Below are 27830 nucleotides of genomic sequence, written 5' to 3'. Positions count from 1 at the left end.
CTGTGCCTGCAGGGTCTCCATGGCACACGCTGCGAGGTCACAAACTCCTACAACCAGGTGGTATCTGCGATACAAATGAAAGGAGGAGCACTGATAATGTTTGTTCCTTAGTAATTCCTGCTCTTTCTGGAATTGTATATTGGAACACGATGCTGCCCATCATTTTGAGCACTCTGTAACTACAAATGGCTTTTAACAGCGTGAGCCAAAACATTGCAGCCGCGCTGTTCCTGTAGAAGCAGTAAGCTGCAACAGCGTCGTTAAACTAAATTCCATAATCTCTGATTTATGTGAATGTGGAAAATGTGATAAACATCAGGTTTGGCTCTTGCGTTGCACAACTCGGCGTAGAGAAGCATGTGTGCAAGCCCTTGGTCCTTCATTACTCATTTTGTTTATCATTTCTCCCTTCAAGCTACTTTGACAAGCTACTCGGAAAATGTGGAACGCACTAAATATGGAGGGGAAAGCAGTAAAGAACTTGGATCTGGGGGAAACCTGAAACCTTGGCAATCCCAGAAATCCAGCATGGACTCCTGCTTGTACCGCGTGGATGAGAACATGACGGCCTCCACCTACAGCCTGAACAAGATCCCGGAGAGGAACCTGGAGACCGTCTTGTCCCAGTCGGTGCAGTCAATTCCTCTTTACCTTATGCCACGGCCAAATTCCGTAGCAGGTAAGAAATAAACCTTTTTTGCTTTTAAGTCAGATAAAAGTTAGAGCCAGACGCAGTGCCTGCCTGTCACAGCCTTTGCCATGTGCTCGTTATTGGAAGAGAAATCTTCCTTCTGTAGTCATCATCGTTAAGCGTGACAAAGATTGTCTTTTCGTTTGACTTACTGCTTCTAAATGGAAAATTCCTGTGGGGAAGACTGGTTCTTGTGAGGTTTGATGGTTATTTCTGCAATCTCTGGTCTCTGTTGTACAAAACTATGCAACTGTAAGATTATTGGGGAATATGTTCTATAGAAACAATTTCTTTGCTGTCGTTGCGAGGCAAATAATGTTGGGTTTAAGGTAATTCCAGGGCGGCACAGCCATCTCTGCTCTTTCGAAGGATTCGTTGAAGTAAAATCAAGCATCAGCTCTTCTCTGAAGAGCTTTGGAGTTAGGAGAATCCTGAAAGTTTAGACAGAAAAGTTGCTCGGGATCCCACCTCTCTTGGTGGACGTGCACGTGCAGGTTTGGCTTTTGCAGCATCTGGGATTTGCTGATGACTATAATGGTGGGGTTTTTTTTGGCATAACATCAACATTTTCTCCATTTTCGTCAGCATCTGCTGTTTGAAAGGCCCCTGAATGAAGCTGCTTCATCTCTTATCAATGTCTTTGACCAGTTGGCTGAGGTTCCCTCTGAAGTTGGCAACAGCAGGACAGAAACAAGAGAGAGGATTACAAATATTAAAGCTTTGCTGAAAAGCTGCTTGCCTGGAATTATTCTCCTTTGCTTTGCTGCCCTGTGTTTTTCTCTTGCTGGGCAACTTCTCTGGGCTTGAACCTTCACTAGAGGCGAAGTGTGGGTCTGTAGAGGCACAGGGAGAAACGCAGTCTGTGTCACCGTGCAGGATTCTCCCGGCTGGCACCAGGAATATTGCTCCACAAAGCCCAACCTGTGCAGAGCCCGCGATGTTGTCTGGGAAAAGAGCATCTCTTGGCAGACCCGGCTGCGTTGCGTAACTAGATTAGATTTCCCTTTTAATCTCACTTTGGACAGTCGCAGACAAAAAGCGATGTGGAAATGAGATCTTACAGATGCTGAAACGCAGACACCCCCAGCATGGAGGTGCGACGGCATGGGCTGCGATTGTCTGACGCAGTGAAAGGACGGAGTTTCGGGGTGGAAAGAGGGGATAGGAGAAAAGTGAGAAAATCCTCTCACGTAGCCTTGCTGCTTCAGGTTCTTTTCTTCTAAATGACACAGTGTAAACACCTTCAAAAGCGCACAGGGCAGCCCCGAGCGTGGAAATACATGCGTGTATTGGTATAATTGACTTGGGAAGCTGTTGCCTTGCCTTACGGGTTTAGAGGGAAATACTGCTTCAAGAGAAAACTGTCTAGCAAGGTTCAGGAACACCTTTTCTTTTCTCCTGGTTTTGTTTTGTGGCTTATTTTGCTACTTTTAAGCTGCCTGACAGCTAATAGAGTTCAAATAAGCTGAAAGAGGGGAGCTTTAGATGAGCTATTACGAAGAAATTCTTCTCAAAGAGGGTGGGGAGGCCCTGGCCCAGGTTGCTCGGAGAAGTGGTGGCTGCCCCATCCGTGGGGGTGTTCAAAGCCAGGTTGGATGGGGCTTGGAGCAACTGGATCCAGAGGGAGGTGTCCCTGCCCATGGCAGGGGGTGGAACTGGATGACCTTCACGGTCCTTTCCAACCCAACCCAAACCATTCCATGATTCTGTGAACTACATACGATAGTTAATTTATATACTGCAACATTTTCCCTGCTGATCACCAGGAGATGCTCGGCATTGGAGCTGGACAGTCATGTTTTTGAATGGACACAAATGTCTTAGGGATGTCTGCATTTTGTGCAAACTCCTATTTCCGTTACCCATGAAATGGAACATGAAATCTCGTGTTATTTAGACAAAACACATGCTTTATTAAGTCTGTTTAAATGTTAAATGAGAATTAAAATGCCCTTTTATAATAGTAGCTACTCTCCCTTTCCTCTTAGAGAGTATAAAATAGCAGCAAATATGTTATTAGCTATTAACTTCAAATTCTTTATCCATTAGAAAGGTGTATCTTTGAAGGTGAGCGCAGAGCTTACAGAAATGCCTATGAATTTTGCCCTTTTGAGAGCACCGTGAGCGGTGGACGCCTCAGGGAGCATCCTGTACCTTGGTATGTGGTAGAAGGTGGTTTTGGCAGAGATCTGAGTGTCTTGCAGCCCTGCCTGCCTCTGCCTGCACCACACGAGGACAGAAACACAGGCTGATGTACAGGAAAGGGTATAAAGTGTGGCTTGAACAGCGTGACTCCAGGAAAGCAAGTATCTCCCTCACCTAAGGTCAAAAAAACCACGAGGTCAAGCAGTGACATTTGAGCAAGTTATGAAAGCGATTGGAAGAAACTGGTCACAAAAATGGGAGTTTTAGTGTTGAAGTATATTTGTATTTCCCTTTGTTCTTTGGTTTCTCTGGAGGAGACTGGGAAAGGTCACAAACGGGGCAAGAGCAGCGATCTGGTCCGAAGTGACCAACCTGGCAGGCGTGAGACGCAGCAGAGACCCCGTGGGGGAAAGCCAAGCAGAAGCTTCTTACCAAAGCCTGAACTCTGCCCGAGGGAAGAAGAATTGATTCAGGAATAGCACAGGGAGAGACGTGATGTTAAACAAAAGGCACCACGGGGAGGGAGTTCTAATGAGATCAGCTGTGGATTGCGCACCTTTCCACAGGCCCCACACCGGTGGCTGTGCTGGAGAGTAACAAAACCTGCCCCTTCCCTCTGTCTCTGCTTTCATTGTCGGGTGACTCTGAGTTAGATGCAGTTCTTCATCTGAATTGAGCCAAGGAAAGAGGAAAAAAGGTGCTTTGAGTGAAAGAAAGCACTATTTGGGTGAAAGAACAGCATGTTGTCCTATTTCTGCTTGACCATTTCATGATAACTTAGCTTAGGTATCCGGCCAGCAATTACAGCATTCAACCTGATTTATCAATACGGCTGTGAAGAAGCTGAATTTGGGGTACACAGAGTATCGTAGCATGAATAACAGGGTCTGATCCATGCACCGGTCATGGTGAGCGAATCCAAAGATTCCAGTGAGAGCAAACGTCCCCCCTCACCCTGGGTTGCCAAATACCACTTTCAGCTCAGGTTGGTTTGTGTTGACTGTTTAAATAATGCATTGAAACTGAATCACCTCCCACTGTTTATTTGCCGCTCCCTTGGGAGATTGGTGCCTGCAGTATGCAAATATTATTTTTGAGGGGGTGCTTTTTTCCTCCCTTGTGTTTTATCCGCAGTCGCTGTCTCTTATTGCGAGGGATGAGGCTCAGAATTGAGGGGAAGCTTTCAACACTTTAATATTTTCTAAGATAAATTGATCTTGCATAATTTTTGAAGCACTGAAGCATATTCTCAGGAAAAATGACTTCTGGTTCCTCTACCCTTGGATCTCTTTAATTATTCCTCAGTTCTAAATCAGGAAGATAAATCTCAGTTCATCAACCAGAGAAGGGGCAGGATAGCAAGACTGACAATTGCGAAACTCATCCATGGCAAAATGGGAAGCAGGTCTGGCGGCTCCCGCTCACCGCAGTTCATCCTGTACGAGGCTCCTCAGTTGCGGCTGTAGAAGATGATGATGATGATGATGATGAAGAAGGTGGGAAAAGAACCTGGCTTTGGGCTGCTGAGGAAGAACTCCTGGCCTCTTGTAGGACCAACAATAAATGAGGGCACTGGCCATTGTCGTGCTCTGCAACTTATCCCCGCTCTTCCTCCTCTTTTCCATGTGACTCCTTGTAAAAAGGGAGTCTCCATCCTCTCAGCAGACACCCTTTGTTTACTTGTACCTGGTAATAAGGTCTCCCCTAAGCCTTCTTCTCTCAAGGCTGGACAAACCCAGCTCCCTCAGCCTTACTTCACATGGAAGGTTCCGCACTCCTCTGATCATCCCAGTGCCCCTTCTCCGCCCTCTCTCCAGCCTGGCTGCATCTTTTGTGTTCAGCGGGGACCAAAACTAGAGGCAGTCCTCCAGGTCTGGCCTGACAAGTACTGAGTAGAGTGGGATAATGACTTCTTTTATCTCTCTTTCTCTCTCTTCTCTATCTAATGACAAAGGATTATCTCTTAAAGTCCTCCTTCCCATGGGAAAGCCAGCAGCCACTGTGTTGCATCCAGTGTGCCGGGGCGCTGCGGCCGGTGGGCTCCGGGCTGGAGTGGCACCAGGCTCCAGGCAGGCACTGCCAGTTTTGTCCCCCCGATTCAGGGACCCAGGGGCACTCCAGATCCTCTGGCCCAGTTACACCAGCAAAACCAGGCAGGAATTGCACGTTCTTTTAGGCAAAAGGCAGGTTTCGATGGGCAGTGCCGCCGCAGCGTGAGTGGAAGCTGAAGCTGTGAGCAGCTGCGGTGGGTTCGGCGCTTGCAGAAAACAACTCACATCCAGGCTAACACCGTGGCTCCCTGACTGCAGCATCTCCACTCTAATCTCCTCCTTCACAGTGTCCACCTAATCAAATTTACCAGAGCAAAGGAGCATGAAGGACTTCTAAAACCAGGCTCTGATGGGTTTATCACCTCTTTTTTTGTCTCTCTCCTGTCATTTGCCTTTTGTCCTGTCTCCGTCTCTCATCCTTTTTCTTAAAACTTAGGGAGAGTTGAAGCAATTTGAAGAACAGCATTAAAAACTGCTGCCAAATTTAAACCCCTTCTCACCGAGGCTCTGAATCTTGCGTAGGTTTTGACTGCATGCAACCTGGTAAAGATTTTTCCATGGTCTTTAGGCATTGTATGAATTTTTTTTTTTTCTCTTAGTTTGGAAATCTTCTGCCTTTCCGTTTGTTGAATTGTTCCGACTTGGGGTGGGTGGTGAGGAGGAAGCGTGCAAAGCCCAGAGCTGTGAGCTACATCAAAATATTTACCTGTTTCGCCATGAATTAATGGCAGCTTCACAGGCAGTCTTTGAAGAAGTCGTTTAATTAATTAGTTCAATTTAAAATAATAATCTTGTTATGGTAATTGACCAAAAACTGAGGAAAAATAAGCAGTGTTGGATACCAAGCACTGAGCAGCCGAATAGCGAACAGCAGGATTTCCATCGATGAATGTTTAATGTGAGTTTTGGGAGTGGTTATCAGAACAAGAGCGGAGCTGGCGATCTGCGAAGGCTGGGTTTACATTTCCTGTTGATAATTGGGAAGATTATTGCAGTGGAGTTCTCATTATTTTATAACGTTCTGTAAATATTTGGCTGAAAAGGGCGCTGGCAGGGCAGGAGAGTGGGTAAATCCGCATGCAAGTGATCTGAATTTGTTTTGTTTAAACCACATTTTCTCCTATTTCCCAATCATTGCCAATAAAAACAATTGATGGATGCGGCTTTGTGGCTGCTGTTACCTCTTATCGTTCTCGTCTGATTCCATCTGGTGGTGTTTCCCACCGGCCTGTGCAGCACCCGACATGAAATTGGATTTCAAAACTATTTGTAATCCTTGGTGGCTGTGGATAAAGCATCGCTTAAAAAATGATGGTTGAAATGATTGCTGTCAAAGTCCCATCTTGGTAGGAAGGGACGCCTGAGCCCATGCAATTTGGAGTCAGGGTGGCCGTACCCTTCGTGCCTCTTCTGACGAGCTGTATTTTCCCTTCATGCCGTGGAGCTCGTGGCACGGAGCTCTGCCCCATAGAAATACTGGGCTAGGGGTGGGATGATCCATGTGCTTCAGTTGCAAAATGGAATAAAGCCCAAGATATGCTGTTATCTGACAGATTCCAGGCGAGGGAGAGAAAGTTTGTAGCTGCAGTTTGTGTTCCAGCCACGTGTGTTTACGTAGGGATGGCACTTGCGGCAGAGAGCGATGAATCCTGCACTGTAAACAGAACCGAGTTCTCCTGAGAGCCGGAATCATTGGAGCAGGATCGTTACCTGCTTTAGTGCCAATAATGCTTTTCTCAGTTAGTCCTGCATTTTTGCCGGCCATGGGAAAGTTTAATTTTTCTGCCGCTAATTCAGGCTTTATGAGCAGATAAATGTTAATGCCCAACCTGAGCAGCTCTAAAATAATTGAAGAGGAGATCATGGACTTCAGTGTCAAATGCACTATTGTGTTGCCTTTCTGTAGAGGAAACACCACCTACCCTAGCGGAGCTTTGCCCACGTGTATTTGAGTAAGTCTTGGAATTGGGAGAACTTGGATCAGATTTGAGACTACGTTTCTCTATTTCCCACGTGTCTTTTTTTATTTGTGAACATCAACAGGAGACCAAACCAGAGCGAATAGCAATGAGGCATGAGAAGTTACTCAAACACTTCTTTCCTCCTTTCTAGGGCCGTTTCAATTTGGTTCCTCTTAGCTGTGTTGACCCAATGTTGTTATAATCCTGAGTATTTTGCTTAAATAAAAAAGCAGTGTTAGATATGACGGCCAAGTGTGATGGAGTTGTTTGCTTTTTCCTGGCAGCCACCAGCTCAGCACACCTGGAAGACCTGGCGTACCTGGACGAGCAGAGGCACACTCCCCTGCGCACATCGCTCCGCATGCCACGGCAGAGCGTGGTTGGCGCTCGCGCCCAGCAGGACCTGCGAGGTAGGGGTGCTCCGAGCCTTTGGGGTTCGCCTTCCACAGGGTGCTCAGGGTGGGAACACATTCTGAGGCCGCTTCCCCCACGTCCTCCTGAAAACACTGCAGCAGGACTGGTTTATCACAGAATTAGGCGTTTAGGTTGGAAAAGACCTTTAAGATCATCAAATCGTTGCACAGGTATTTAAATGGTGCCTCTCCGTGAGGGTGTGAACCAGTGTCCTTTATTGCCAGCATCCTTGGTGCACCCAAATTGGAGGGAATGAACTAATTATTCCTACCTTCTGCTGGTAGTTGGCCAGATGCTGCCCTGCTGCTCCTTCACGTTGGTGAAGTGCTGGTGGTGAAACATTTCATAGAATCATAGAATCACCAGGTTGGAAAGGACCCACGGGATCATCGAGTCCAACCATTCCTAACACTCCCTTAAACCATGTCCCTAAGCACTTCATCCACCCGTTCCTTAAACACCTCCAGGGAAGGCGACTCGACCACCTCCCTGGGCAACCTCCTTGGGTTGCTTTTCTGGGCTGGTGTAGATGTCCAGGTGCACCCTGTCTATAGCTGTGGTATAAGGATGCATCCCCCATCGCAGTCCTGCAGGCACTGATGTTAAGGAGGTTCCTCTTTGAAAGGAAAGCTGGGAAGGGGCTCTTGATCATGGATGAGACTGGGGGAATGGTTTTCAGGTGAAAGAGGGGAGATTGAGATGAGGTCTTGGGAAGAAATGTTTTGCTGTGAGGGTGGGGAGGCCCTGGGGCAGGCTGCCCAGAGCAGTGGTGGCTGCCCCATCCCTGGAGGGGTTCAAGGCCAGGTTGGATGGGGCTTGGAGCAACCGGATCCAGTGGGAGGTGTCCCTGCCCATGGCAGGGGGTGGAACTGGGTGGGCTTTGAGGTCCCTTGCAACTCAACCCATTCCTTGCTTCCTCATCCAGCTTTCTGTAACTAGCCTTTTTGAAGACCATGTGATTTAATGTGGAGCTTCAAACTTCTTTTCAGATGGATTATAGAGAAATCGTGTCATTGAATTGGCCCAAAGTCTGAGCAGCCTCATTTTTCAGGAACACAAGTTCAAATCAGCTCACTGTACACTGAAAAGAGTGTGCTGCTCTGTGCCCTGAGGCGGGGTGATGGCCATCTCCTGCACACGTGTCCCGCTTGCTGCGAGCCTGGCAGCCAGACCCACAGCGATGGCACAGGCTGCATGTGCCCACGGACAGCCCGGGGCTGAACCTCTGTCCCCCCAGCTCAGCACCTGTGCTCCCACCCTGTATCCCGTAGGGGTGTTTCTGCAAAAGACCCCCAAATCCCTTTCCCTGCTCGCTCCTCTTCCAGCCTGTTCTCAGTCTCTGAGCACTGTGTGCCTAATATTTTGATAGCTTCTAAAAAAGGAGCATTTTTTATGGGCTGCTACTTTTTTTTTCTTTTTTTTTTTTCCATACAAAAGAAGAGGAACAGAGCCCCCACGTCGTGTTTGCCACGTACCAGTGGGGAAGGAGCCAAGCGACAGGCATGGAACCACCATCCCGACGCATCCCTCTTATGGACACTCACAATGCCAGTATTCAGGGAACCCTTTGACTTCTGAAAGGCCTTTTGAGAGGGGAAATTTTTGTGGTTCTTGCTGGCAGATTCCACAAAGAGAGATGTTAGCAATGAGGAGAGGAGCCAGGGCTGACATTTTAGTGTTTTGTTTCTTTCCAGGCAGCTCCAGCTAGATTCACCCCATGTCCTTGGGGTTTCAGTCCACCCTTCAGCCTCCATCCCTCTTTTCATCTGAGCACAGCCTTTGGCTGCAGCGATCACCACGACAGCCCTGCATCTGCAGCAGATTGCCAGGGTAATCATAGAATGGTTTGGGTTGGGAAGGACCTAAAAGATTATCCAGTTCCATGGGCAGAGACACACCCTCCCACTGGATCCGGTTGCTCCAAGCCCCATCCAACCTGGCCTCGAACCCATCCAGGGATGGGGCAGCCACCGCTGCTCTGGGCAACCTGGGCCAGGGCCTCCCCACCCTCACTCTGAAGAATTCCTTCCTAATGTCTAATCTAAATCTTCCTCCTTCCAATTTAAAACTATTCCCCCTCATCGTGTCACTCCATGGCCTTGGAAGAAGTCTCTCCCCTGGAGCCCCATTCAGTACTGGAAACTGCTCTAAGGTCTCTCTGGAGCCTTCTCTTCTCCAGGCTGAACAACCCCAACTCTCTCAGCCTGTCCTCATATGGAAGGTGCTCCAGCCCTCCGATCATCTCTGTGGCCTCCTCTGAACCCGTTCCAAAGGTTTCATATCCTTCTGTTGAGAATTCCAGAACTGGGCACAGTGCTTCATCCCCATTATTTGCCCTCGCACAGATGAGTAAATGGCTGAGCAAGCTCGTTGGGGACCTTTTTTGGTTGTTGCCGTGCCATGAGACCAACTTATTGTGCCCTGTGTGCAGGGAGAGGGGTTCTGTTGGTGGGACATGAAACTGTTCATATCTCTGGGGCTTCTTTGAGCGAGTGCCCACCATCCTCAGGTGAGGAGATCGGGAGCCGGTGGGTGGCAGGTTGCTCTGCGCTGCAAGCATGGCCTCTTAACAGCCCGGTTGGGATTTGTACTGAATACACAAGCCCCCAGCTGGAAGAAAAACAGCGGATTTGTGTCGCTTAGGATTGCAGTCTGTAATGAAATCATCCTGGCTGGGGAGGCAGTTACAGGAATGTATTAGCAGGCAGTAAGTGAAGAAAGCAAAGTTTGACAGACCAAATTTCCATATGTTCAAACGGAGGAGCTTGCCAAGGCTTCGTAATTTGCAGTGATTGCATCCAAAACATTACATTTTATTGTAGGAACAGAATCAAATTGTTTTGCAGACACGCTTTTGTAAACCATGTAGCACTACATGTTTGCTTTCTTCTTTTCATTCCTTTTCCCCCGCCTTTTCTGTGAACCTCGCATGAGAATTGCAGCGGCGTTTCGGGTTTGTGGAATTTGCTGCTGACCCCAGATGAGGTGCTGCGCTACTTCTAAAAAGCGAGGGATAAATAGAGGATGGCAAGAGCCCTAACCATGACTGTTGGGAAATACTTTCATATTATTGAATACGTGAGGGTTGTTTTCCCCCAAAATACTGCCTATTCCGGCTGTTGCTGTGAGATGCATTGATCTGGGCCGTCAGAACGAGCAGCTCTTTCTTCCAGTTGGAGGTCCTGAACTTGGGTTTAACTTCAATATTTTTAGTCTTAGCCCCTTTGGGGTATGAGTTTCATGCATTTCTTAAAAATGCTAAAAATAGTTGTGTCCAGGTCTCCACTATGAAAAGCAGGAGCTGATTGGATCCTGCAGCCTTTACATTTCATCAGCCTTTTCTCTGCGTTAGTCCTGAGATCATTTGGTACCTGTAGACTTCTGCCTTTCAGAAGAGCATTCTTGTACATTTTCCCTCACTAACGTGACACATCGTAAAATCATATCATAGAATCACCAGGTTGGAAAGGACCCACTGGATCATCGAGTCCAACCGTTCCTAACAGTCCTTTAAACCATGTCCCTAAGCACTTCATCCACCCGTTCCTTAAACACCTCCAGGGAAGGCAACTCGACCCCCTCCCTGGGCAGCTGTTCCAGTGCCCGATGACGCTTTCCATGAAGAATGTTTTTCTGATATCCAGCCTGACCCTCCCCTGGTGGAGCTTGAGGCCATTCCCCCTCGTCCTGTCCTCTGTCACTTGGGAGCAGAGCCCAGCTCCCTCCTCTCCACAACCTCCTTTCAGGCAGTTGTAGAGAGTAATAAGGTCTCCCCTCAGCCTCCTCTTCTCCCGACTAAGAAGGTTTGGGTTTGGGTTGGAAGGAGCCTTAAAGCCCATCCGGTTCCAGCCTCCTTTAACACCTCCCATGGGATCCGGTTGCTCAAAGCTTCATCCAACCTGGCCTTGAACACCTCCAGGGATGGGGCAGCCATGACTTCTCTGGGCAACCTGGGCCAGGGCCTCCTCACCCCCATAGTGAAGTATTTCTTCCTAAAGTCCAATCCAAATCTTCCCCTTTCCAATTTAAAGCCATTCCCCCTCATCCTGTCCCTGCACTGCCTGATCCAGAGCCCCTCCCCAGCTTTCCTGGAGCCCCTTTCAGCACTGGAAGCTGCTCTAAGGTCTCCCCGCAGCCTTCTCTTCTCCAGGCTGAACAACCCCAACTCTCTCAGCCTGGCCTCAGAGCAGAGATGCTCCAGCCCTTGGATTATCTTGGTGGCCTCCTCTGGACCCATTCCAACCATTCTGTATCCTTCTGATGGGGATTCCAAAAGTGGACACAGGACTCCAGGTGGAGTATATCACATATATACATGCACGCACAAGTAAAGCTGTAGCTTATCAAGCACAAATCTTCAACTGAGGTTTTCCAAATGGAGTCTTTTTATTGTTTTATATTTCACTTTTCTGTACACAGCACTGGTGGCGTGATGCAAACAAAGAATTGCCCTCATCAAGCTCACTGCTGGAATGCTTCATTTGCATCAGTGAGACCATTGCAGCATCTCTCTGCCACTTCCGTGTGCCGTACCCATTCCATCCTCTGGTGGAAAACCCACCAGGCAAGAGCCAGGAGCTGGGATGGAGGCAGGGCCACGCGTGGCCACCTTGGCCCCACCAGCTGCAGCGGCCCCGCTGCCCCCTTCGCTCCCACCACCAGCAATTCTGCTTCTCCGGCATCTTCCCGTGCCGGCACATCCTGCGGCGCTCGCGTGCCGGAACCCAGCGAGGGAATCAAATGAGCTGCCTGTGAGCTCAGGCGATTCAAAAGCCATCTCCACCCTAGGAGATGCACATTCCTGGTTTGCAAGTGAGGATAAAATACAGCTCCTGTCTGCAGCATTTCTGTATCAGTTAAATAAAAAGGGTGGGATTGAAAAATACCTAACATTTCGAAACACAAGCTGTTTTTTCCTTAGGCATATCTGATGTGGTATTAAATCCCAGCTCCTTTATCAGCTCTGCTTTCATGGATCAGCTCTGTGAAGGATTTCAAGGTGGTTTGAGACATGAGCATCAATTCAGCGATGCCTGAGGAGGGTCCCAGTGCCAAACTGGAGTGCGGGCACGGGGCTGGGGCGCTGCTGGGACAGAGGTGGCCGAGCTGGGGAATCAGGGGAGCATTCCACTACTGGGCTGGTTGGGAGGGAGGGAAGGAGCAGCTAAGAGGGTCATTTGTAGCTTCCAGGGGGGTTCATCGCACCAAGCGCAGAGCCAGACGCAGCACGCTGGCCTGTTCAAACCCTCTCAGTTTCTATTTTCAGTAAGATCTTCAGGGCGGTAGCACAGCTGTAACCTTTTCCGTGCAGATAAAACATCCCCCTGCTGTAATTTGATAAACTGTTTTCCATGAGTGCGGAACACAGTCTGTACCCCGAGGGCTTCGGGCCAGAGCAGGAGGGCTGCGGGCGGGGATGAAACCCCTGCAGCAGAGGTGAGGGGGTGAAGAAAGGACAGACATCAGCATTTGCTGAGTGATGTTTGTGCTTTTTAAGTGTCTGGGGGCTTTTAAAACTTGAAAGAAACCAAGCTGTCTCCACTGGAAGCAGCTAATGTAAATGATGGGGAGTGAGGACGCCAGGAGATAACACCGAGCAGGCTCATAGGTTCTTTTACTTAAATCCCTCCACAGTCCTCTTTGGGGATCTCCTCCTCTGCAGCTTCCTGGGATTGCATTTAAAATATGCTACAAAGATGTCTAATTTGGGGCTGGTTGCTTTCGTTTGCAGCATTCAGCGTGATCTGAAACCAAATTGCATTCGCCTTCTGTGATCCGCAGCTCTGGTTTTCCACAAGTTATCACATAAGTTCAGATCTGTGCGGAATGTCAAGCGCGGTTGGAAGGAGCATTCTGGGTCTGAATTCCGTTCATACTGATGTGGCTCCATCTTAGTTGGCCCTGGCTGGAAGGAATCGTGTTCTAAAAGCCAAGGTTTGCAGCTAGAACATGCAGTGTGATGACCAACCTGAGTAGGAATCACCTGCTCGCTTTGGAGCCACCTTCCTAAAGTGTTTAATTAAGAAACCATTTTGGCAATAAGGTGGGAAGATCAGCACCTGTCTCTGCCAACACCAAGTGCTTCCATCATCTCCCAATTCCAGATCGAGATGCAGAACGTACCAGACGAGTTGCTCTCTCTAATAGCATCTTAGCACCGGATCTGCGTGCGGTCGTTCCTCTTTTTAGGTGTACCCATTTTAGCTTGTGCCAAATGGGAAGAACGACAAATACCTTCTCCCTCCACCCCCAAAATGTTCCCGGAAAAGTTTTAGGGCTGGTTTGGGTTCAGTTGTAGATTTTAATATAATGTAATGCACAAAGAAGGGGAAAAGTAACAGGATCGATGTTGAAGGGTTTGGGTGTTAGCGTTGCCCAAGCATACGTGATCTATTGAGGAGGTGTTTCTTGCACTCCACACCTTGAAGTTACTTGCAACATAGCTTTGCCTTGTGAAAGAGGAAACGTTTAATCACCACACAGGAAAATCCTACTAGAATCTGGTTTCATTTATAGACTGAGCTGAAATAGCTTTCCTTAGACTGATTTAACACTTCTGAGTGCTAAGTTTATTTTTGAGCTCGTTGGATTGAACAGGTGAGGAGCCAGACTCCATCTCTCTGGTTTGAACAGCTCTGAGGAGACCTCAGTGCCCTCTGCAGCTCCCTCAAAAGGAGTTGTAGCCAGATGGGAGCTGATGTCTTCAACCAAGTAACAAGGGATAGGACAAGAGGAAATGGCCTCAAGTTGCACCGCGGCTGGTTTTAATTGGATGTTAGGGAAAACTTCTTCACTGAAGGAGTGGTGAAGCACTGGCAGAGGCTGCCCAGGGCAGTGGGGGAGCCTTCAGCTCTGGAGGGATAAAATAAACATGTGGCTGTGGCACTTCGGGACATGTTTAGTCGGCACAGATGAGCTTAGAGGTCTTTTCCAACCTTAATGATTCTATGATTCTTCCAGCTATCTTTTCCCTAGCTGTAAACTACTTCTTTGTATAAAATTCTCCAAACTCTTTTGGTGGAAGACGCTGTGAATGAGCCAGATGCTTTTAACAACAACCCTGTGGGTAATAAACAAGCCTGTATTTTCTCCACCTTTGGCAATGAAAAGATCTCTAAGGCAGATTAAGCATTTCTGACCTGCAAGTTTTACTGTGAGCGCTGACATTTGTTTTCTTTCCCTGTGTTCATTCTGCCCAGTACGCTTCGCACCTTATCGACCTCCTGACATCTCTCTGAAACCGCTGCTCTTCGAGGTGCCCAGCATCACCACCGAGTCCGTCTTCGTTGGCCGGGACTGGGTTTTCCACGAGATCGATGCGCAGCTGCAGAGTTCAAACACCAGCGTCAACCGAGGGGTGGTGATCGTTGGGAATATCGGGTTTGGCAAAACCGCCATCATCTCCCGGCTGGTCGCACTCAGCTGCCACGGCACGCGTATGAGACAGATCGCTTCTGATAGCCCACACGCTTCTCCAAAACGTAAGTACAGCAGAACACAGAGCTGCAAAAATCAGAGACTTTTTCCATCAACTTGTATAACAATTTCAGCTGAAAAGATCCCGTTCCTCTTCAGGCCCAAGAAATGAGCTTAGTCTTTGTTGCCAAGCAAAGAAAATACCTGCCAGCAATATTTATACCGCTTCTGTTCCAAATCTGCTTTTTGGAGAGTCAAAATAGTCTGTCTCCTATTTCGCTGACTTAGAAGTATCGCAGGTTTTCTCTGCGTGGGAAAATGCCAATTTTAATTGCCAATGTTCTGTTATTACCAATCTGTGGTGATGCATTCTTCTTCCCAGGCGGTTTGTTTCTTTTAGTTTATCGTGGTATAAATGCTTAGGGTGGGTCGCCAGCCCGTGCAGGCTCAGCACTGGGAGTTGCTCTGCCTCTTGTGGTCCCATCCGATTCCCCTCACTCTCTGCTCACATGTTTACTGGTGAGAATGACAACGTTTTAAAATCATTCAGCTCTCAGTAAGTGAATAAGACAGGACTAAAAATACTGGGTTAGGTACCTAAAGGTATTTCTAAGGATCTAGGTCACCGTATCTCTGTGAAACTGTAGTTAAATCTGTTTACTGATCCCCAGTACTCAGCCCTGTCGGAATAGCTGAAATGTCACGGGGTGTTGGCATGTGGAATAGTGTCATTTGTCAGAGCTAAAGGAACAATGCGTAGTGAAAGGCAGAGCTTGTTTCTATATTTTAACCGCAGCTCTGCACTGCACCAACGGTACAGCTCCCCGCTCCGCTTAGAGGGATTGTGGGGATTAGAGACACTGCTGTACTTAACTGTTTCTGGACTAAAGGCTTAGGGATTTCTAATGAGAAATCTTCCGTGCACAAAGGACAAAGATCCTCAGTCACACCTAACTGCTGGTGTTCACCTCCCGCTCTGGTCTGTCTGTGAAGTTAAAAGCAGGATGATTGCTCAGGCTTAGTTATTGGGATGGAGACGTTCAGCATCGATCAACTCATCAGACTTTTTCTCTTAAAGAGCTCGCAAGCCTTAGTTTGGCTACAGAGGAGAATAATTATTCTGAAAATTTCTTTGAGGGCTTTTTTTCCACACGCTGAAAAGCAATCTGTTATCCTTGGTAAAATCTGTGTTTAATAATTAATGCTAACAAGTTGGCCTGGTGGTACTAGAGCAGTTGTGCCATCAGCATTAGTGAAGTGGCATAAATACAGCTTGATACTCTTAATTCCTCCCTCTGACAAATAATACAGGTGAAGGCGGTGGTGCATGCTCAAAATCAACACTATGCACCATTGCTGATAGATTCAGGGTTTAATTAGGTAGGCAGCAGTCATCCTCCTTTGCTGTTTGCCATTAAATGGGTCATTGTTCGCATTATGATGTCAAGTCAAGCTTGAGGATGCATTGCAAGAATCCATTCAGGAAAATCCTCTCTTGGTACCAACTGTCATAGAACCATAGAATCATAGAATAGTTTGGGTTGGAAGAGACCTTAAAGATCATCCAGTTCCAACCCCCTGCCATGGGCAGGGACATTCCACTGGCTCAGGCTGGCCAAGACCCCATCCAACCTGGCCTTGAACACCTCCAGGGATGGGACATCCACAACCTCCACGGGCAACCTGGGCCAGTGTCTCACCACTCTCATGGTTAAGAAATTCTTGCCAATATCTAGTCTAAATCTGACCCTCTTCAGTTTACACCAGTTCCCCCTCATCCTATCACCACAAGACTTTACGAATAGCCCCTCTCCAGCTTTCCTGTAGACCCCTTTCAGGTATTGGAAGGTCACTATAAGATCTCCTCTGAGCCTTCACTTCTCCAGGCTGAACAACCCCAACTCTCTCAGCCTGTTCTCGTAGGGAAGGTGCTCCAGCCCTCCAGTGATCTTTGTAGCCCTCCTCTGGACCCATTCCAGCAGCTCTATGCGATTCTTACGTTGAGGATTCCAGAGCTGGACACAGTATTCCAGATGAGGTCCTTAAGGGGACTGTTGCTTTTAAATGTTCCTAAAATAAAGAATTCAGGAATTAGACATTATCAAGTACTGCGTGTCTTGGTGTCATTTGAAAATACTTTGTATGAGTACCTACAAGTGTAAAAGCGAATTTTCGCTTTGCCAGACTAAAGAACCAGCTAAAATGTAATAGAAAGCAGTTAAAGATGGCAGAGATGATTCCAGTGTCATTCCTGGTTAGCTTGCAAGCCTTTTCCAGATGCTGGTGCTGCTCCTGCTTCTCTCCCTCTGGTTACGTTGTTGGGCTTCAGCTGGATGTGTTAGATTTGGTGGCTGTGCCTCTCCCTGTGTTTGCGTTAGAGCACAGGCATGTCATTCAGAACAATTTGCTCTCGGAGGACTCGGAACCAAATTCATTCTGAGGGAGGGTCTGTTGGTGGAGCTGCAGGAGGGCACTGCGCTCAAATGCACCAAATGTGGAGCCTTTCAGAATGCACTATGCACTCAGTTATCACAATGATTTTAAAGTCAGTGAAATTACAGTGGAGAAGATCATAGAACCATGGAATGGTTTGGGTTGGAAGGGACCTCAAAGCCCATCCAGTTCAACCCATGACATGGGCAGAGACACCTCCTACTGGATCAGGTTGTTCAGGGTCCCATTGCTTTCTCTCAGGAGCCCTTCCCAAAAGTGCTGCTTCCAAAAGGAGTTTCTTGGGGAGCCGCCAGTGTGGCCGGACTGATGATGGTCTCGTGCTGCCTGAGATCTGAAGCAGGGTATTCGTGGAAAGTATTTTAACTGCCGTGAATGACCTGCTAGAAAATAGCAGCTGCCTGGTGTAATGGTGATCTTGGCCATGCTTGTTCCATAGCAATTCGTAACTAATTTTTCTTGGGACAGATGTGGATGCAAAACATTGTTCCATAGCAATTCATAACTAATTTTTCTTGCGATAGATGTGGATGCAAACCGGGAGCTGCCCTTAACTCAACCGCCTTCTGCACACTCGTCCATCACCAGCGGGAGCTGCCCGGGGACCCCCGAAATGCGGCGGCGCCAGGAAGAGGCCATGCGCAGACTTGCTTCCCAGGTACAGAAATATGCAGCTCGGGATTAGTTTTTGGTCCTTTGGAAAGTATCGTTTTTAATATTTTCTCGTGGAAGATCTCCTGCCTTATGTCACTTGATGTGCTGGAAAACATCAGTGTTCAGGTGCTTACAGGGAGAGTCTAGAGAAGAACTTCTGGAACTAGTTTTATTACTTGAGGAAAGTTATTTCTGTGCAATGCAATTCCTGGTGCATAAATACAGTCCCCTTCTGCTCTGAGAGTCTGTCTCACTTTATCATTACAAGTGTTGTGATGTGACCCAGTTACCAGGTTAATTGTAATATTTCTTCAACAGTAAAAACAGAATTGCCAAGCATTTGGGCAGCATTTCATTCTGAGAGGAGTGGGGATCGGGGGGTGGACAGAGGGGTTGGCTACGAGCATCGCTGCTGCTCATGGGCACATAGATATCCTTTGAAAAAGCCAACAAACCAGCTCATGGCCTTCCGAGTGATACACAATCATTTGGTGCTGTGAGAAGAGGGGATCGTATCTAACACTGTCCCTGTAGGGGAGATTTACAGCTTGAGATTCAGCCCTGCTTTTCTGGTGGTGGGAAGCTGTCATTATATTGCTTTGAAATCTGAGGAGCTCGCTCCTCCTACACCTTTGGAGAGGCTGCGTGCAGTTAATGCTTTCCTGTTGCCTGCTCCCACTTTGGACAGGAAAATATCAGTGTCTTTGTTCTAAATTATTGCCAGGATGGGTTTTGCTTGCACTTTTGGTGCCAAATACTGGCTTGTCCTGTCTGCTTTCTTAGCGCGCACTATCTGCATAAATAAGTATTGAGACTTGATATTCTCCGATTCCACATGGAGTTCTTGAAAGGAATGGAACGGCCAGGTCTGCTTTTGTTCAGGGCGCATTAGTCATCATATTCCTTGCAAATCTTAAGCGTTACAGACTACAGTAAGTGTGCTATCGCTGCTTGAAATACCTCATCTATCTCGCCTCTCTTCCCATGAGTGCTTAAGTAATCCTGCTGGATGAGTAATTGATAAATGGATACGGGTTTAGCTTCAGTTTCCTCCTGAAAAGGGATATGACTCTTGCAAACAGCATGTCCTACCCACCGACTAGATCATGCACTGAAGGGGTTTTTTTTGCATCTGATCACTGGAGAAAAGAGCAAGAAGCAATTTTTATAGCCAAACAAAAAGCAGAAGTAGGTTGTTACACCTTGGCTGCAGATTCCTTTAAGAAAGCCCTGCCAGCATTTTTCTGCGAGACAAATCCTGTGTTTTGTATTCAGAACATAACGAATGGCTTGGGAAGATGTACTGCCTCTTGCGCTAGCAGCAGGATTACAGATACTCGGTACGATTGTTAATCTCCCCATAAATCTCGACTACTGTAATGCAGGCAGATTCCAGAAGTAACCGTCACCAGCTTCCAAATGTTAAGCCTTCATGAAAAGATCAATGCCAAGGCTGATGAGTTGACCTTAGAGAACTTGGAATCACTTCTTCTACTCAAAGAGCTGACACAGCACGCGAAACTTCTGAACAGCTTCGTCCTGTTTAGCAAACAGTTCCTGGGATGAGTCAGAGCGGCAGCGCACGGCTTGATTCAGCAGTTGGAGTCCTTGGGTCTATTCCCAGCGTTGCCGTTAGCCTTGTCGGGATCCTTGGAGACCAGCATCTCATCTGCCTGCCTCCATCTCCCTGCCTGGAAAAGAGAAGCGATCCATACGGTTCCTTTGGTATCTGGTGCTGGAAGGAACACGTAACTTGGTTGTCTCCATTCGGAGTTGTGGTCCAGGCAGTGCTGCAGTGTGTGCTTGGATGAAGCCATGTGCTGAAATAAAGCACATGCTTAAATCCTGATTCAGAGCTTCATTTCCTGCCACAAAGGGAGGGTTTTTTTTCTGAAAGTATAGGAGGGTTTTTTTGTTTGTTTGCTTTTTATTAGTGTTATTTTTTTTTTTGAGCTCTGTGTTCCTGCTGCTGATTTTTTGTCATAAACAACAATTCTGGTTTTATTGCATCAGAGCCTTTCCCAGAACTGCTGTGCAGCACGCTACAAACAGTAACTTTGATGGATTATCGAGCCTCAGAAAGGGAAATAAAGGCAAATAAAATGGTTTAGGATGTTTGTCAAATTGATAGCTGGAAGTTGTGTGCCTAGTGCACTCTCAGTAACCTCCTGAGTAGTTCAGCTCAACATCACCGCTGATGAATCCTTGCTGTCAACAGCAGATAAATTGATTTGCTTAGAAAGAACCATGCCGTATGATGTCCTTCTAGATAAAACAAACACTGACTGTTCCACCCCAGCTGTGGGTTTTGAAGTCTGTGAGTGACACTGGGAGAAAAAGGATTACTGACCTGGCAACAGAATCGAAAATCCATTAAAATAACAGTGCTGAGCTCTTTGTTCTGCGCACATTCACCCCGTTCAGAAACGCGATCACATGCATCTAACTTGCCTTTGCGAGATCATGAGAACTGGTTGTTCGTTGCCTTTGAAGATGCTGAAGCCTTAACCAGACGAAAGACAACACATGTCTTGGTAAACAATAGTAAGAATAGCTGGTGAGTAAAGCTGAGGGAGCTGAGTTTGTCCAGCCTTGAGAGAAGAAGGCTTAGGGCAGACCTTATTACCACATAGCAATATGTAAAAGGTGTCCACCAAGAGGATGGAGACTCCCTTTTTACGAGGAGTCACATGGAAAAGACAAGGCAGAGCAGAGATAAGTTGCTCCTGGGGAGATTCCGATTGAATTACGGAAGAAAACGTTTCCTCATGAAAAGAGTTAAACATTGAATAATCTCCTCAGGGAAGTGGTGGATTCCTCTACACCAGACACTTCTAATGTTCAGCTTGACAGGGTGCCAGGCCATCTCCTTTCACCTAAAAGGTTGGACCAGATGTGATCCCTGAGGTCCCTTCCAACCTGGTGTTCCATGATTCTATGGTAGTTGCCTTATCTGAATGTCTGATGCCACGTTCTGCAACAGACATTCTTGGGGACAGTTTTGGGAAGCTCTTCACACAGGTGAAGCTAAAGGCTGTCCACAGCCTAATCTGAAAAAGATGAGAAGAAGACAAAAAGTGGAATGTCTTTTGGTGCAGGAGGAAAGGAGAGAAGAGCAGCATCTTCCGGTATCAGCTGTGGAATAAAAAAAGAATCGCTGATGACCTACTTTGAAGAGGTTTTGTCCAACTGGCTGAAGAAAAAACAGCCCAAGGAAGTGAAGACTGACCCGTAGGTTGGAAAAGTATTTCTTGGGCGTGTGTGTTTTATGGTTGCGTTAAGACTTGAGTCAGATATGAAATGGGGATGAAAGCGTTGACAGTGATGGACAACCACATTGTCAGGGTTATGTTAGGAGGTTGATGAGGCATACGTGAAAAGGTAGATAAGCTCTGTGCAGGTGTTGCAGCTGTTCCACCTCTGCTTGCACTGAGCGGAGCAGGATGTTCTTAGGTTGTGCTGTGGTCATTGTGTTAGAGAAATACCGAGCGTTATGAAAGCAGATTAGTAATAGATTACCAGCCTGAAGTGACGCTTGGCGCAGGCTCCAGAATGCTAGTGGGAAGCACGCCGTCCCTCTCACCCACTCCCTTCCTTCTGAAAATGTCACTTATCCCAAAACTCAGAAGTTTATGATGACAGAAATGAAAGGTGAACAGTTGCTTTGCCTCCTCTGGATTATTTGGGATTGTGCTGTTTTTCATGCAGTAAATTCGTGAGGGCAAGGGTTGCTTTTAGCTCTCGCTGTCAGAGATGAACAAGTCATTAAATTTAGAAGTAACCGGCGCCTGCTTAGCAGGTGCTCCCCTCAGTCTTGCCGTGCTGGAAAAGAGCATTTTTTTGTTGTATTCTTAGGGAGAGGTTTGGAGTTGTCCATTATTTCTAGTTCAGTGCTCATCAGCAAACTAATGGAGAAGAAGAATGCTTAGAAATTAGGCTGTTTAGAAAACCAGGTGTGTATTTGGCCTCCAAATCTATGCCAGGAAAACTGCATCTGACTGGTTTAGGAGTTAACTGAAGTTTTCCTGACCAGTGGGTCCTAGGAGGAAAAAAACAGCAAAACCAGAAGGCAAAATTCCCTTCCTCCCAGCTGCTGGTGGGCAGCTGCTGAGGTTTCTCACGTCTCTGTCCCTCTCTTTGGTTGAAAATGGAGCCTTTTGCCAGAGAACCAAACACGGTGGGAAGGGTTGGATGCTGTTCAGGTTTTGCAGTACCCATTCTTTTCTCCTGAAAGAATGAGGGGGAACAAGGAGCATAAAACGGAGGTGAGAATCATAGAACGGTTTGGGTTAGAAGGGACCTCAAAGCCTATCCAGATCCAACCCTCCTGCCGTAACCAGGGGCGCCTCCCACTAAACCGGGTTGCCCCGTCCACACTGGCGTTGAACCCTTCCAGGGAGGGGATTGTTCTGTTTGTTTTGTGATTTCTCTTCCCGTCTTACGCAGCTGTTGGGAGTGAGAGCAGGGGGATTCTGCTGTGAAAAATGAGTGGAGAAAACACTGGAAGTACAATAACACCATCGTATAACTTGCCTGAGCATCACCCCGGTCTGCTCAGAGCGTCCCATTCCAGATCCTGATCAGCATTTTGGATGTGTTGAGTAAGAATATCGAATTGAAAAGGGGGAGTTCAAAGTCTTGCTGTCTCACCAGGTGATTCAAGGGTGTGGTTGACGTTGTGTTGAGGGCTATTTGTTAGGCAGGGATAAAACAGTGTGCTGGGAAGCTTGAGGCATCGAGAGGGAAAAGCCTTGCCTGCCATTTCCTTGCAAGGAAAATATTAAGGATATGGCAACAATAATAGCTTCTTCGCAGAGATTTCTGTGCATCACTTCTGTTGTTTTCAAGGTAACATTGATCCTCTTGCCAGGAACTGAGCTGGCACAGTCTCCTTTTTCCCCTTTCACTCATTGGCTTCTCCTGCCTCTGAGGAGCTGCAGCAGTGGCTGCTGATGGGCTTCCCACCATGGGGCCATGTGTCAGACCCCACTCTCCACAGCGAGCGGTCCTTGCTGAGGAAGCTTCTTTGCAGCTTTTCCTCCGTTCCCTGTCTCGCTGGGAGTTTGTCCTGCGGAGAGGAATAGAGAGACCTGCAGGGAAGGAGGACGAGAGCGGTTGTCTTGGCAGATCTGGCAAACTCTCAAAAGTCACAAAGAAAAATCCTCACATTGCAACACCCGTCTTGACGCTTGCAAATATAACATAAGCATTTCTGGCAAAACTGCTTGGTTGGTCTTTTGTTTTAGTGTAGATGCATGTGTTATGGAAATGAGTTTGCGGGATTGCTGAATTCGTTTCAAGTCTGCCCTCCGACAGCGAGCAGGCTGCCAGTTTGTCTGCAATGCCAACGAGTCAAGCTAGACTTGGCTCCTTCCCTGCGGTAGATGCCTACCAGCTTTCCTGGTGAGCCAACCATGCTAAATCCGTAAGTGTAAACCCCTCTGCTGGTGGTTAGCACCTGTGAACGTGTTGCCTGGTATCGCAGAGTGACCGCAAGGTGAAACGGGGAAAAACAAAGTTGGGAATGTGAACAACGAGATTTTTAAGCCTAAGATCCCATAGAAGGGCAGCACTGCACACCTTTTGGGTGTCGTGCCTTGCTTTGTCTGCCTTTTCAGGAGGTGAGTTGACCATCGCTCGGTCACCACGTGGCTGTTCTTGTGCTGTCACCTCTCTCCAAATGACGCCGGGCTGGTGCGTCTCGGCTGGAGCCTTAGAATCACAAAATCTTTGAGATTGGAAAAGACCTTTAAGATCATCGAGTCCAACCATAAACCCAACGCTGCCACATCCACCATTGAACTGTGCCCTAAGCACCACATCTACACATCTTTTAAATCCCTCCAGGATGGTGATTCTGGACCAGCTTGTCCAGAGCTGGTTCTTCACCTCAGAGGAAAGAAATGAAGGCCTTTCCCTACCGCCCCAAGCCTGTGTTGAAACACACTGACCCACAAATATGTGTCCTAGGCAACCTCTGCCTTTCAGCAGGGGGCACCGCCAGCGCTCAGAGGTACGATAGCCCAAGGTAAGATCAATTTAGCTCAAAGAAAGAAGCCTGAACTGTGTCCCATCTAATTAGGGTCACCTTCCCCATTTTCCCTGAAGGTTTTATCCTTTACTCACAGAGGATTTTTAATGGATTGGCTACACGGTTTTAAATAACCCATTGAACAGCCACAGTCTTTGGCTTTCGGGATGCTGCGTGGTTGCTTGTGGTGGCTGCACTTAAACAAATGGACCTGAAAGGCAGCTCTGCTGCGCTAATGGGTCGTACCCTACGTCAGGCAGCTGGTGGAGGAGCTGTGTGTCCATTGCATTAGCACATTCAGCTGATGCTGAGCACGGCTGGTGGCTCCAGAAGCTCTTCTCCCCACCCTCCGAGCCATAAGCGACAGTGTGGTTATCGTTGCTGCAGGCGTATAAAAAGAAAAGGAGCGCTCCTACCTTACGGAGAGGTGGAGGGATTCATTACTTCTGAACCTTGATGCCCTGCGACACTAATGAGTTTCAGAGGGCATTTACTGGCATACTCAGCTCTGTAAAAGTAACGACCGTTCCCAATAAAGTGGGTCACGGCATACGCACACGGTCATGTGCAATGGGTAAAATACAGCAGTGCTGATTTCCATTTGCATTATTACAACCAGCGTTACGGCTGGCAGATGGCATTTGGGCAGGTAAAAGCATTGCATTGAATTGATTTGAAGCTATTTTGTATGGGTCAGAAAATAAGAGGAATCTTACTAGGTGCAGAAATGCTGTTCAAATACAACATCAGAGCCCTCGAAGAGCACGCGAGGAGCCAGGGTGGTGCTGTGAGCTCAGGGGGCAGCGAGTGTGGTCCTTTTCGGGGGTTGGCAGGCTGGCCTCCTTATACGCCTACAGAAGGAAGCCAAGGCAAATCACACCAAAGCGGGATGTCAGAGGAATGGAGGATATTCTCTCTCACAAATAGTGCCAGAGAACTGCTTAAAATTGGCCTGTCCTAATAAGTAAAAATAACTTATTTCCCTTGAGCCATTTTCAGCCCTTCTTTCTCCTTTGATGTTCACGCTGTCCTTCCAGCCTTTCTTGTATTGCTGTTGTCTCCTGCTTCTCCTGACATGTCATCTCCTCCCTCTCCTTCTTTTCTTTCCTCCTCTTCACAGTTCAGTCTCTTATCACCCTCTCTACTTTATACATGATTCACAATCTCTTTTGTACCTCATTTTTTCCCACTCTCTGTGCCCTCACTCACCTCTTCTTCGTGCTGCGTTGATGCAGCTCTGCCTGTCCTCATCCACTGATGTTTTCCATTATCTTTGGAAAAGCTATTTTGCTTTTTAACATGTGTGTTCCTTACAGCAGCTGTTTCCCTAGGTCCGGACCTATAGGAGGAAATCTCCCTTTTTTCTTATTTCATGGAATCCTTTCTTATCTGCTCAGCTGAGCCCAAATCCTTCCCAGGTTGAGCAAGGATGAATGTCGGTGTAGTCCAAGCCGGGTGCAATCAGTAGTTTGGCCTTGGAGAGCTGCGGTGTAGTTTGCATGGCTGTGATTTAGAAAAGGATTTTGGTTTGGTGAGGAGAGCTGCAGGAAAGATGTACGGCCTCTGCGTGTCAGGATGGGACACTTTTGCCAAGTCCTGCATCCAAGAAAGCAGTGGATGAAGGAGAGAACCCGAATGGAAGGACAGCAGAAAAAATGGTAGAGATGGTGAAGGTTACGTGAGGTTGGTTGAAGGGAGAAATGGAAGGGTTGTGGCAGAAAGGAGAGAGGTGGCTGATGATGGAATGGTTGGGAGAAGAGACTCCTGAGGACTGATGGGATTTAACACCTAAAGAGAATATGACTAATGGCTTTCATAATTCTGCTTTAGAAGTTAAGAAGATGAAGTTTGTATCATTTCTGAGTAAATGAGAGTTTTGGTGCTCTGTGACTCCACCTCAGGAGAGAATGGGGTCGTGTTGGATGTTGGCCATGGTCTGTCAGAGGCAGTGCTCTGCTGTCGCCATGTCTGGTGTTCCTCAAGCTTTATAGTTAATATTTTAAAGAACTGGCTACCAAAAAGCTGCTGATAGATGTTGTTCTTTGGTGCGTGGCCAGTTAGACTCCTCAAATTGCTGTGGGAGAGGAGGCAATCGTTGGAAGGAAAGCGTGCATCATACAAGTGTGAATTATTTTGAAGCTCCCTTTCGTTATGCAAGTTGGTAACTTCTGGCATTTGGTATTTAATATAAACAACATCATGCCTTGATTTCTCAGCGTGGAATCGCTCAGCTTGTCCAAACTGCTTCCTCAGCCCTTGAAAAAAGACATGAAGAGATACTCTGAACAGCTCTCTTGATCCGGGTGTTACTTTTCCCTTCCTTCATTGTAATCCACTTTGTTTGCAGTAGGGTTGTTTGCAGCATTGTCTACACTGGACATTGCAGTCCAGTGATTTCAATTGAGTCAAACTTTAGAGAAAGGAATTTTTCAGCTTCCAACTTCGTAAACATCATTTAACAAAGCTGATAGCTGAAAGAAAGGTTCAGGAGTTCTGGAAGTCCCAATTTAGTGTTTACAGTGCTTTGTGCTACATGATGGCAAAGTTCAAATTGAAACTATGATTGGAATAATTATGCCTTAGAAATTACACCTTAAATTGTAACAAACAGAGCTCAGTGTTCTCTGGTGACAACACCCAGGCGTGCCCAAACCTTTGGAAGAGCTCGCTGTTTCCCTGGTGATTTCATTTATTGTACCGCAGTTTCCAGGTAAAATTAAATGTTTAATTGAAGGATTTTGTTTATGATGAGAACTGGTTGGAACTTTGTCGAACAGATTTTAAAGCAAAGTAGTTTGATTTGTAGAAAATGAAGCTGTAATCGAGAGCACAATGTTTTCAATGAAAAGTGCGTTTCCGGGCTGTACAAATTCTTCTTTTTTTTAACTTTTATTACTCCTTGACTTGTCCAGTTGAGCAAGAGGAGGAGATGCTGATAACACCCTGGAATTATAGCTGGCAAATGGAGTGGTCGTTGCAGATGCAGAGCAAGGTCTGGGCATGGACTCCTGTATCCTAGAAAGGAATCCTAAGCAGTGGAGATGGTAATCCATCCCTCTTGCTGGATCCATAGCAATTAAAGGGTCCAGTTCCTCAATGTCTTTCTTGCAGTGAGGTTCCCATAACAGAACTCAGGATTTGAGCTGTGGCCCCACCAGTGCCAAGTCCAGGGGGACGATCCCTTCCCTGCGCCTGATGGCCATACCATGGCCGATCCAAGCCAGGATACTGCTGGCCTTCTTGGCCACCTAAACCGCAGGCCGTGTTTCATCCGAGCTCACAATAACACCCAGAGAGGCTACAGGAATCGCAGGTGTGCAGTGTCCTCAGTTCTATTGTCCTTCCCAAGTTCAGAACTGTGCTTTCTCCTGCAGTATTTGTGTTTGTGCCTGTGCTGAAGCGCTCCAGGGTAGTGGTGGTTCTGCTACAAAACCGATCCCACCTGCTTTGCCGGGATATTTTTGGAGCTTATCATTGGCATTTGAAAAGCAAACCCCATGAATGGGAGCTGGACAAGAGCTTTTTGCCCTGGCAGAGGCTCGCGCCACATGGCCGGGCAGGGCTGCGAGGAGCATGGTGCCAGCACAGGAGCAGGAGGAGGCGGTGGCTGGAGCGGCACCGGTGCAGCCTGCCAAGCGTTTTGCAAGCGGAGGGAGATTTTGTGAGCCTTCTTTAAATATTGCAAAAGAAAACAGGACAGTTGGGTGATGGGACCGAGAAGTTATCAGTGGTTCTCTGCTTGTTTTAATCAGTGGTGGGTTCTAGCAGAGTTTGAAGAGTTGGGAAAATTGGATGACTCGGGAAAAGAGGACGGTTTTCTTTTTGATCTTCTAATTGAATTTATTTTCTGAATGAAGAGCGGGTTCACCTTGGATGAGGACTGTACAGGAAGCCTGACATGCCCTGGTTCACAGGGATCTGTTGTTCACAGACGCTACCTCACTGTAAGGTCCTCATCTCGTGCTCTCTCCCTGCTGCTACAGAGCTTGACATTTGAAAACAGCAAATAAAAAATC

General features: G+C 47.3%; 1 protein-coding gene across 18 annotated transcripts in view; it reads left to right on the top strand.

Annotated features, from left to right (window-relative positions):
- TANC2 (tetratricopeptide repeat, ankyrin repeat and coiled-coil containing 2) overlaps positions 1-27830 on the top strand; it is a 225301-nt gene that overhangs the window by 141134 nt on the left and 56337 nt on the right. For all 18 annotated transcript variants that reach the window (XM_054088176.1, XM_054088191.1, XM_054088186.1 and 15 more), the window contains 4 exons: positions 416-679; positions 7133-7258; positions 14462-14743; positions 17654-17787. In XM_054088176.1, coding sequence (XP_053944151.1) covers positions 416-679; positions 7133-7258; positions 14462-14743; positions 17654-17787 — 806 coding nt within the window. The remainder of the gene's footprint in view (positions 1-415; positions 680-7132; positions 7259-14461; positions 14744-17653; positions 17788-27830) is intronic.

The sequence above is a fragment of the Cuculus canorus genome, chromosome 25 (genome assembly GCF_017976375.1).
Source record: "Cuculus canorus isolate bCucCan1 chromosome 25, bCucCan1.pri, whole genome shotgun sequence".
NCBI classification, from domain to species: domain Eukaryota; kingdom Metazoa; phylum Chordata; class Aves; order Cuculiformes; family Cuculidae; genus Cuculus; species Cuculus canorus.
Note: the sequence above shows the minus strand (reverse complement) of the source record. Positions and strands in the feature narration are given on the sequence as shown.